General features: G+C 40.2%; 1 protein-coding gene across 2 annotated transcripts in view; it reads right to left on the reverse strand.

Annotated features, from left to right (window-relative positions):
* SULT1C2 (sulfotransferase family 1C member 2) overlaps positions 1 to 9,987 on the reverse strand; it is a 28,267-nt gene extending 18,280 nt beyond the window's left edge. Inside the window, exons 1-3 of one of the 2 annotated variants that reach the window (XM_026515916.4) lie at positions 9,823 to 9,987; positions 1,549 to 1,726; positions 978 to 1,103 (exon numbers count right to left, since the gene is read on the reverse strand). In XM_026515916.4, coding sequence (XP_026371701.3) covers positions 978 to 1,103; positions 1,549 to 1,699 — 277 coding nt within the window. In that variant the 5' untranslated portion in view covers positions 1,700 to 1,726; positions 9,823 to 9,987. Of the gene's footprint in view, positions 1 to 977; positions 1,104 to 1,548; positions 1,727 to 4,775; positions 4,827 to 9,822 lie in introns of those variants that run through there. The other variant, XM_057309247.1, reaches the window with a different exon arrangement.
* Between the last annotated feature and the right edge of the window lie 318 nt (positions 9,988 to 10,305).

Below are 10,305 nucleotides of genomic sequence, written 5' to 3' on the forward strand. Positions count from 1 at the left end.
CATTATGTTTGCTAATTATCTGGCACTTCCTTGGCTGCACTGAGCATTTATTTGTATGGGTGGAGTAAGGAGAAGAAAGAGTGAATTGTTCCATAAATAGCTCTCCAACCTCTCTCTATGTGTTCTACAGCAGCAATGGTCAGAGGGAGCATTTAAGAAGAAAAGAAGGCAGATTCCTTTTTACTTGGTGACTCACTTTTGGCAAATAACCTTAGGTAACATGTAGAAAGAATCAAAGAGGAAGAAAGGAGGAGGAAACAGATGGTGATAGAAATGAGAGTGAGAACGAGAGCAGGAGAGAGAGAGGAGAAAAAAGAGACAAAATAGAGGAGAGAAAAAGACAGAGATAGGAGAGAGAAGAAGAGAAAAGAAGAAGGAGAGCCACCAGGATGCCCTTCAGTAGGTGAATAGATAAAAACACTGTGGTACATCTAAGCACTGAAAAGTACATCTAAGCTCTCAAGCCATGAAAAGACATGGAGGAAACTGAAATGCACATTACTAAGTGAGAGAAGCCAGTCGGAAAAGGCCATGTACTATATGATTCCAACTATACGACATTCTGGAAAAGGCAAAACTGTGGAGACAGTAGACAGATCAATGTCAGGGGTCAGGGAGTAGGGAGGGTGAACAGGTGGCACACAGGATTTTTAGGGCAGTGAAACTACTCTGTATCATAGTACAGTGCTGGATCCAGGTCATTGTACATTGGTCCAAACCCATAGAATATACAACATCCAGAGCAAATACTAATGTGAACTATGGGCTCTGGGTGATTATGACATGTCTGTGTAGGCTCATCAATTGTAACAAATGCACCATCTGGAGGAGGGGTCAATATTGATAATGGAAGAGGCTGTGCATGTGTGGAAAATCTCTGTGCCTCTACTTTGTTGTAAACCTAACACTGCTCTAAAAAATAAAGTTTTGAAAGAAGAGAGAGAAAGGAGCCAGGGCAGGAGGAGGGGATCTCTCACCAGAGGGCTGGGGTGGCCGAGCCCATTCAATGAAAGGATGGCGGTGTTGAATGATGGCTCTCTGACATTTCTCCACATCTCCATTCTGCTCAATCATGTCCACAATCTCCTGAATCCATGTGGTCCCTGGGGCCCAAGTGGAAAGGGTGAGAAGAACAAACTTAGACAATCAGCCTTAAGTGTCCTGGGGAGTAAAGGGGACATGGAGACTGATAATATTTGGTTCAACCTCCCCTCAGGTCAAGATCCTGTCAGCCAGAACAGATGAACGTCCATGCAGAAAAAACCCACAAGGTCTCTATGGAGGGAAGAAGCAGCAGAGGCAACAGCAGTCACCCAAGAGCAGTCCATGACAGAGCACAGCAGGCCAGGTCCTCTAACACCGTTATGCTTGACCCCAGATAAACCCAGGAACACAAAGCATCCCGGGATTGTCTTGTCGTGGAACAGTGAGAAGCAGCTTTCCTTGAATGAGTGCAAACACCATGTGAAGGAGGATTCTAACTGATGTGAGCAACCCTTGCTGACTCCACAAGCCCAAGTTTGGTTGTCCGCCTGACCCCACAGTCACCTGATTTAGGGTAGGTACAGATGAGGAGATCATCCGGCTTGGCCTCAAAGTTGTGGATCTGGCTCCAGTTGTCCACAGTGCTAGCCTGCAGGGGGATCCCTGAGACCTCTCTCAGTTGTGGCTGTCCCTCCAACGATGTAACTAGGGCCATACTGTCTTGCAATGGGAGGGGGAGTCCCTGCAGGCAGAGGATAGAGGGGACTTTTAAAACAATTGCGGTAAAATACACATAACATAAAATTTACCATTTTAGCCATTTTTAAGTACACTGTTCAGTGGCATTAAGTACATTCTCATTGTTGTGCCGCCATCACCAACATCCATGTCCAAAGATTTTTCATCTTCCCAAAATGAAACTATGCCCTTAAACATTAACTCCCCAGTGTCCCCTTCCCCCCATCCCCTTCTACTGTCTGTTTTTTCGTCCTTTTGTGATTGGCTTATTTCATTCAGCATAATGTCTCCAGAGTTCAGCCATGTTGTAGCATGGGTCAGAATTTCCTTCCTTTTTGAGGCTGAATAATGTTCCATTGTGTGTATATTCCACATTTTGTTTGTCCATTCATCCATACATGGACACTTGGGTTGCTTCTAACTTTTGGCTTTTGTAAGTAATGCTGCTATGAACATGGGTATGCCAATATCTCTTCAAGATCCTGCTTTCAATTCTTTGGAATTGGAATTGCTGGATCACATGGTAATTTTAGGTTTAAGTTTTTGAGAAATTGCCATGCTGTTTTCCACAGTAGCTACACCATTTAACATTCCCACCAGAAAGGCACAGGTGTTCCAATTTCTTCACTTCCTTGCCAACACTTGTTATTTTCTGTTTATTACTTTATTTATTAAGTATATGTTTTTAAAAATTTTTACTTTCTAAATAGCCATCCTAATAGGTATGAGACGATATTCTACTGTGGTTTTGATTTTCATTACCCTAATGATTAGTGATGCCAAGCATCTTTTCATGTGCCTATTTGTAATTCATGTATCTCTTTTGGAGAAATGTCCATTTAAACCTTCTGCCCATTTTTAGAATCAGGTTTTTTGCTTTAAATGCACAAAATGAGGAAGCCAGGAGAAGTGGGCCATATTACTCCAGAATAGTTGGCTATTGAGATCGCCATGTGCTGGGCTTAGTGCCCAAACTCATTTTAAATGTTGCGTAAAATGAATGCCAGGACTTTAGAGCTGAAAGGATCCCTATAGGAGTTGTAATAGTACATGCTTATTGGAAATTGAATAAAAGAATCTGGCCCAGCCTATCCAGTGGGTGAGAGGGGGTTAGTGCCATGTAGTGAGGTTTGTTTTCAAGGGGGGCTTCTACTTTCAGAGTAAATCAAGTCCCTTAGGATGGAGACTATGTTTTCAGAAAATGAAAGATGAAGTATTTCTGAAAAAAATTTCGAGTGTAAGAAGCAGCTGTGTTAACAATATGTCAAAGAAGGTAGAGTTTGGACGACACCGAAATTACTGTGTGATCAACTTTAAGAGAGAGGAGGGAAGAGAACTAACATTTCTTACAGGCCTTCTATGTTGGATCTCTTAAAAGCTTTTCTTTTCTCTTTTAATTCATATTACAATTTTACTAGGAAGGGATAATTAACACACATAAATGTGAGGGAGATAGGAGTCACATGATCAATAACTTGTCTAGGGTTGTAGCCAGTTCTTTCTGCAAATTCCACGTTCTTTTTTTAATAATTTTTTATTATATTAGTCACCATACAGTACATCCCTAGTTTTTGATGTAAAGTTCGATGATTCATTACTTGCTTATAACACCCAGTGCACCATGCAATATGTGCCCTCCTTACTACCCATCACCAGCCTATCCCATTTCCCCACCCCCCTCCCCTCTGAAGCCCTCAGTTTGTTTCCCGGAGTCCATAGTCTCTCATGGTTCATTCCCCCTTCTGTTTACCCCTCCTTCATTCTTCCACATTCTTTTTTTAAAAAAATTACCCCTCTCATTTTTTTATTGTGAGTGTATATATGTACCAGAAAATTTGGAATAAACCCAAATGTATGAAGAAATATTCATTGCCTAGGAATTATTATTTTGATGTATTTCTACCTTTTTCAAGTATATGTTGATATATATATATATATTAAGGGGAACACACAAATATAATCTATAATATAAACATACCCTAAAAAATGGGGCTGGGAGAGCTTCCATGTTGATTAACATGTGGAGGTGCTGGGAGGGTGGTGTTGCTGGAGAGAGCATGGAAGCTCTGCACCCCTTCCTACGTGCCTTGCCCTATGCATCTCTTCCATTTGTCTGTTCCTGAGTTACATCCTTTTATAACAGTCCAGTAATCTAGTAAGTAAAGTGTTTTCCTAAGTTCTGTGAACCTCTCTAGCAAATTAATCAAATTCAAGGAAGGGGTCATGAGAACCTTCAATGAAACACCTGCTACAACCTGAACTTGTGTTTGGCATCTGAAGTCAGGGTTGGGGGGCAGTCTTGTGGTACCAAGCCCTTAACCTGTGGGACCTGATGCTATCTCCAGGTAAAGAGTGCCTGAATTGAGTTAAATTGTAGAACTGCCAGTATCCAGAGAATCTGAGGATTGCTTGGTGTGTGGAACCCCCTCCCCCGCCCCATATCTGGTGACAGAAGTATAAAGTATGTACAAAGTATGCTATTTAAGTAACATAAAAGAGAACACAGGAATAGTTTTTCCTTTACAGGCACAAAGGCACAAAAATTGCCACTTGAGGAACCAGCTGGAAGCTTTGTCATCCCTCCAGGTCAGATCATATAATGTATGGCCTCCTTGGTGAGCTGTCCTCCATGGACAGAAAGAGTGGTCCCTTCTCACAGGATCTTGTAGCATTTTGTATGTAGATTTTATAGTTCTTACTCCACTGCCCTACAATTACATGTTTTTATGTCCAGCCCTCCCGGAGCTCAGGGACCTGGTCCAATCCCCTTTGTAGGCTCAGCATGTAGAGGAAGGTCTGGGTGGGAAGGAGAGATGGTACTATAGGAGAGGGATTTTGGAGATTTTTGCTTCTGGGTCCTGAATTTCTAGGCTTTACACTGTTATTTTGGTGTCTGTTGGTTACAAATACCTTTTATTTTTCACGTTCCTTAAAATATTCTCTGACTTTAGTTAATCACCTCTATCTATATAGCAGTACATGCATTACCACAGTAAAAATAAAAAAAATAATAAATCGGTAAGTTAAAGATTTCTTTTAAGCCATATTCTTACCTTCAAGTTCTAGCTGAAAATCAGCAGCCCAGAGGCCTGATCAAGGGTCAGTGGGCACATAAAGTGCATTCCAAGGAAGCAGGACAGCATTCCCTGGGTATGGTGGTTGCAGAGGCTCAAATTACTGTAAGAGTTGGTACTAAACAGGAACCAGCCCTTTGACCTTGCCTGAGATGGAAGAAATGTAAACAAGGTCAAATGTGGCTTTGACCTCTCTGCAAATCTCTGCTCCCTTGAGTTTATGCAAACTTGAGGGCTGTTTGGACAAACATATTGTTCCTTCCTCTGAGTTTACTGCTCAGCATCTGTTGCATGCCTGTTGGTCACTGAGCTTGGCAGCAGAACCCGGATTTCACACTGCTGCAGCTCCTCTGTCTGGCAGAGAATCTAAAACACCTGGACCTGTGGGAAAACGGGAACTTGGCTTCAGGAGCAGATGCATTTAGCTCTGAATAGACTCTTGCTCCTTTAGTGTTCTTCCTTTGCTTGGCTTCTTAGCCTGGCTCACTTTCTGCATGTGGGTGACAGTTCCTGTCTCCATCTAATGTTTTAAGATTGAAAACAACGATGTTAATGAAAACACCTTGCCTAGTACACAGTAAGTGCTTTAAAATGCTGGTTCTTCTTGCCTTTCTGCCTAAACTGTATTCAGCCAAACCTAAATGCATAGAGGACAGAACCAAAGTCTAGAGCCTAGCTAAGTGTGTATTTATTCATACTTTGCCTTGTCCTACAGAGGGCGTACTTTCATGGAGGCAGATTATATTCCCTAATGTCTTTGGCTCTCTGGAAATTGAATCCATCCCTGTGTTAAATAATCTCTGAACAGCTACAGTTCTGCCAACTCCCAACCTTATGACACAGTGCTTTTCTTTCTGGAATTTAAGTATCACCAGGCACCCTAGCCACCCCTCTTGCCAATGTCTTGACAGGACATTGAACCTGAACCTCATGATGCTTCTTCACTGACACATCTTCCTCCTGTTTTCCAGGTTTTTTTTTCTTTCTATAATCTCAACCCATTTTTCTTCATTCTACTCTCTTCTCTTTGACAACCTCAGTTACTCCAGTGCTGTTAAATCTTGGAACCTTGGCTGACTCCTAAGTTCTCAGCACTAACTCAATATCTTCCTCTGTGAATTCCCTCATTTCCAACCACTGGCTAAGGTTCTCCCAATATGAGAGCTGCCCTGCCCTGCACACTTCGCCCACCCCATGCTCTCTGCTGGTCATAGCAGCACCATCATCCACACCTTGGACTAAGGATGGGGAAGCCCCCCTCCTTAACAATGTCAGTTATTAATTTAACATATAGTTACAGAATGCAATTGAATAAACCTGTGATTCTTTCAATCAAAAGGTTTGTAGTTAGAAACTTCAAGTGCATGTCTGCTTCCTCCACAGGCACAGCAGATGAAGCGTAACATTGCATACCTTTCTAACAGATCTGTTCACCTCTAGCCTCTTTGTTCACCTCTGGTCTCCCATGCACTTAGCATATAAATTAAGTTTTATGCGTTCAAATCAAGTTATCCCCTGGTTGTTTATGGCCCGAAGTCTGAATGCTTTTAACTACCTGATATCAAGATTTATTATAAGAGCACATTAATTAAGGCAGTGTGGTATTTGCACAAGAACAAATAGTCCGATGAGACAGAACAGAGAGTCCACAAACAGACCCTCATAAAGACAGCCATCAGGTTTATGAAGAAGGTGTCACTGCAATGGAGAAGAGGAAAATACGACCTTTCCAATAAATAGTGCTAGAAATTGGATATCCAGCTGGAGGAAGCTGAATTCTCACCTCATCATGTATCACACATGAAAAATCAATTGTAGGTGGATTGTAGATCTCAATATGAGAAGGAAAACAATAAAGCTTTTAGAAGGAAACATGAGAGGACATTTCTATGACCTTTGGAAAAGTCAAGCTTTATTAAATAGACTAAAACAAACATCCACCATAAAGGAAAACAATCACAAAATTGGATTAAAAACACATTAAGAGAGTAAAAAGTCAATCTACAAAGTAGGAGAAGGTATTTGTCAAAAGACTCATTCCCAGCTTATACACAGAACTCCCTCAAATCCATGAGAAAAAGACTAACAACCCAAGAGAAAAATGGGCAAAAGATTTGAACAGATACTTCACAAAAATGACATGGCCAAGAAATACATGAAAATATATTAACATCCGTGATTACTGGACAAATAGATCGAATCAATAAATTAACAAATTATAATTTAAAATAAATTAAATAAAAAATTAAACCACAAATGCAAATACCAAGCCACCAGAATGTATAAAAATAAAAAGTTAGGATTTATCAAGTTTTCGGGATGATGAGTAACTAGGGTCCAGATACAGTTGCCTTTTCTTTTTGCTTTTCTGTATTTTCCAAATTTTCTACTGATTTTATATTCTTCTGTAATTGGAATATAATGATATTTTTCTCCAGAGCATACTCTTGTTTTTTAATTTTTTTAATGCTTCTCAGCTTTGCATCTGAAACCAAAGTTACCAGCAGAACTAAGGGATCTGTGTAAATAAATATGGTGGGTTTGCCCTGGTTCCTCAAAGTGCATGAGGTAATTTCATAGAAATAGGTTGTGGAGGGTAAACTGAAAGGCAGAATTTTTGACTTCTGAAGGAGGAACTTCGGGAACATGTTTTGGGTTGGTGCCTCACAAAGGTAGAGTGTGGATGACTCCCATGGTGGTGGGTCATTGTCTCTTTCAGTCTAACAGTTTATGGGGTCAGTGACAGGGTCTTGGTCACTGCTGCTGTTTCTCTGGCCTCAGTTCTTCTAGGACTTCCTACTCTGATATACTTCTCTCCAGAAATTGTTACAGTCTTTGGCTGTCCCAAGCACACGGCAGACTTACTTAGGCTGGTATTTTATCTCTGTACGCTCCATGATGTGTATGTCAGCCAATGTGAGTAGAGCTGTTTTTTTTTCTTGTGTTGTTTTGACATTATAATTGTAGTTCTTCAAGATGTTTGTGTTCTGGTGAACAAACGTGAATAGACTACCTTAGTTCATTGTTAAGCAGCTTCCTTTCTTTAAATTAAAATCTTTTTATGACATAAAGTGATGATGGCATAATAATATAAGACTTACAATATAAGTGGCACTGTTCTAAGAATTTCACATTTTTTACTATTTAATTAATTAATTAAAAAAGATTTTTATTTATTTCTTTAAGAGAGAGAGAGAACACAAGAGGAGGGAGAGTCAGAGGTAGAAGCCGACTCCCTGCCGAACGGGGAGCCGGATGCAGGGCTTGATCCTGAGACTCCAGGATTGTGACCTGAGCCTAAGGCAGACTATTTAATTTAGAAGTCTAAACTAATGTGGAGTGGCTGCTATTATTGTGTCACAGCACGATGACACTGAGGCACTTGAGGGGTAAATACCCACTCTGGATCACAGCAGCGGAGCCACAATTTGAACCCTAGCAGTCTGCATCCCTAGTGCAGGCTTTTAAACACACTACACCATGTTTTACGTCCATCTTCTATAGCTTAGTTTCCTGGTGAATGTAGAGTAGCAGCACTGGTACAACATGAGGAATATTGAAGGTTGGGTCACTTTTTTTTGAGGTCAGAACTCCAGGCTCAATTTTTGGAAACAAAGGGTCTCAGATACTTTTTCACAGAACAGCCTACTCCAGACTCCCTTCCCCATATGTTCTCTGGGCCACATCTCTAAATTACTTATAATTCATCTTATCCTCCAAAGGAATTGTTTGCTCATTTTTGTGGTCTTATATATTAAGTGTAAAGGATACTTTGATAGTTCAGAGTGTGGAGCAATATCACTATTTAAAAACATTTCTTTCCCAGAGGAACTGAAAAGACATTTTTCTAAATAAGACCTACAAATGGCCAGCAGGTACATGAAAAGATGCTCAACATCACTAATCATCAGGGAAATGCAAATCAAAACCACAATGATGTATCACCTCATACCTATTAGAATGGTTATTATCAAACGGACAAGAAATAGCAAGTGTTGGCAAGGATGTAAAAAAAAGAAACCCTTATGCACTGTTGGTGGGAATGTAAATTGGTACAGCCACTGTGGAAGACAGTATGGGGTTTCCTCAAAACATTAAAGATAGAACTACCATAGATTTAGTAATCCTATTTCTGGATATATATCCAAAGAAAAAGAAAAAAGAATATTGAAGTGGCATCTGTACTCCATGTTTTTTGTAGCATTATTCATAATAGCCATGACATAGAAATGACCTAAGTGTCCATCAACAGATGAATGGATAAAGAAGATGGGACACACACACACACACACACGCACACGCACACGCACACACACGCACACGCACACACACACACACGCAGAGGAATATTATTCAGTCATGAGAAAAGAATGGAATGCTGCCATTTGTGACAACATGGATTGACCTTGAGGGCATTGTGCTAAGTGAAATAAGCTAGATAAAGACAACTACTGCATGATTTCACACATACATGAAATCTAAAAAAGCTGAACTCCTAGAAACAGAGTGGAATGGTGGTTATCAGGGACTACAGAGTATAAACTTCCAATTATACGATGAATAATTTCTGGGAATCTAATTACAACATTATGATTGTAGTTAACAATAATGCATCATAAATTTGAAAGCTGTTAAGAGAGTACACCTTAAATTTTTTCTCCTCCAAAAAGTAATGGTAGTTATGTCACATAATGGAGGTGGTAGCTAATGCTATGGTGGTAATCATTTTGAAACATAGAAGTGTATTCAATATGCTATATACCTTACACTTACACGGTGTAATATGTCAATTACATATCAATAAAAGTGGAAAATAATAAAATATAAAAGGAGTAAAAAAACCCATTTCTCTCAGTAGTCAAGTCCACCTGAACTTTGTTCTTGTTTTTTAAGTGGCTAACAATCCTATCCCCCTTTCAAAATTAATAACATATTTCATTTTCAATGTTTTAATCCATTTCATTTAAAGGGCTAACTAAAGGAAGAGCTACAAATACATTCTCCCACCATTTTTATGATTACTTACGGTTGGTGTTTAAAGGCAAGCAGTGTATCTTCAGGCAAGGAAGTTGGGGACCAGATCTAGATTTTTCTTAGAGACTTTTACCAGTCTTCCCCTTCAGTCTGTTTGAGCACCTTGACCCCTCATGGAGGTCCAATCATTGATCCCACCACAGAGGCATGTGGCCACATTCTTGGCAATGCTGTAGCCTGTATGTTGCTACAGATTTTTTACCCAATAATTCATTTCCTGGTATCACCCTATCAGGGCCCTGACCAAAGAGTTTACTTTTGATAGCATTGACCACACCTAGGTACAGAGTCAGGGTTGGGTTTCTGTTCAAAGTGCAACATAAGGTGAATTCATTCCCAACTATGGGAGGAAATGACTGAATGAACACCATTCTATGAAAATCAGGCCACAGTGGGAGGACAGAGCACTCTCTCAAACTTAAATTACCATATGATCCAGCAATGCTACTAGTGGGTATTTATCCAAAGGAAACAA

Source organism: Ursus arctos, unplaced genomic scaffold (assembly GCF_023065955.2).
Source record: "Ursus arctos isolate Adak ecotype North America unplaced genomic scaffold, UrsArc2.0 scaffold_8, whole genome shotgun sequence".
In the NCBI taxonomy this organism is placed as follows: domain Eukaryota; kingdom Metazoa; phylum Chordata; class Mammalia; order Carnivora; family Ursidae; genus Ursus; species Ursus arctos.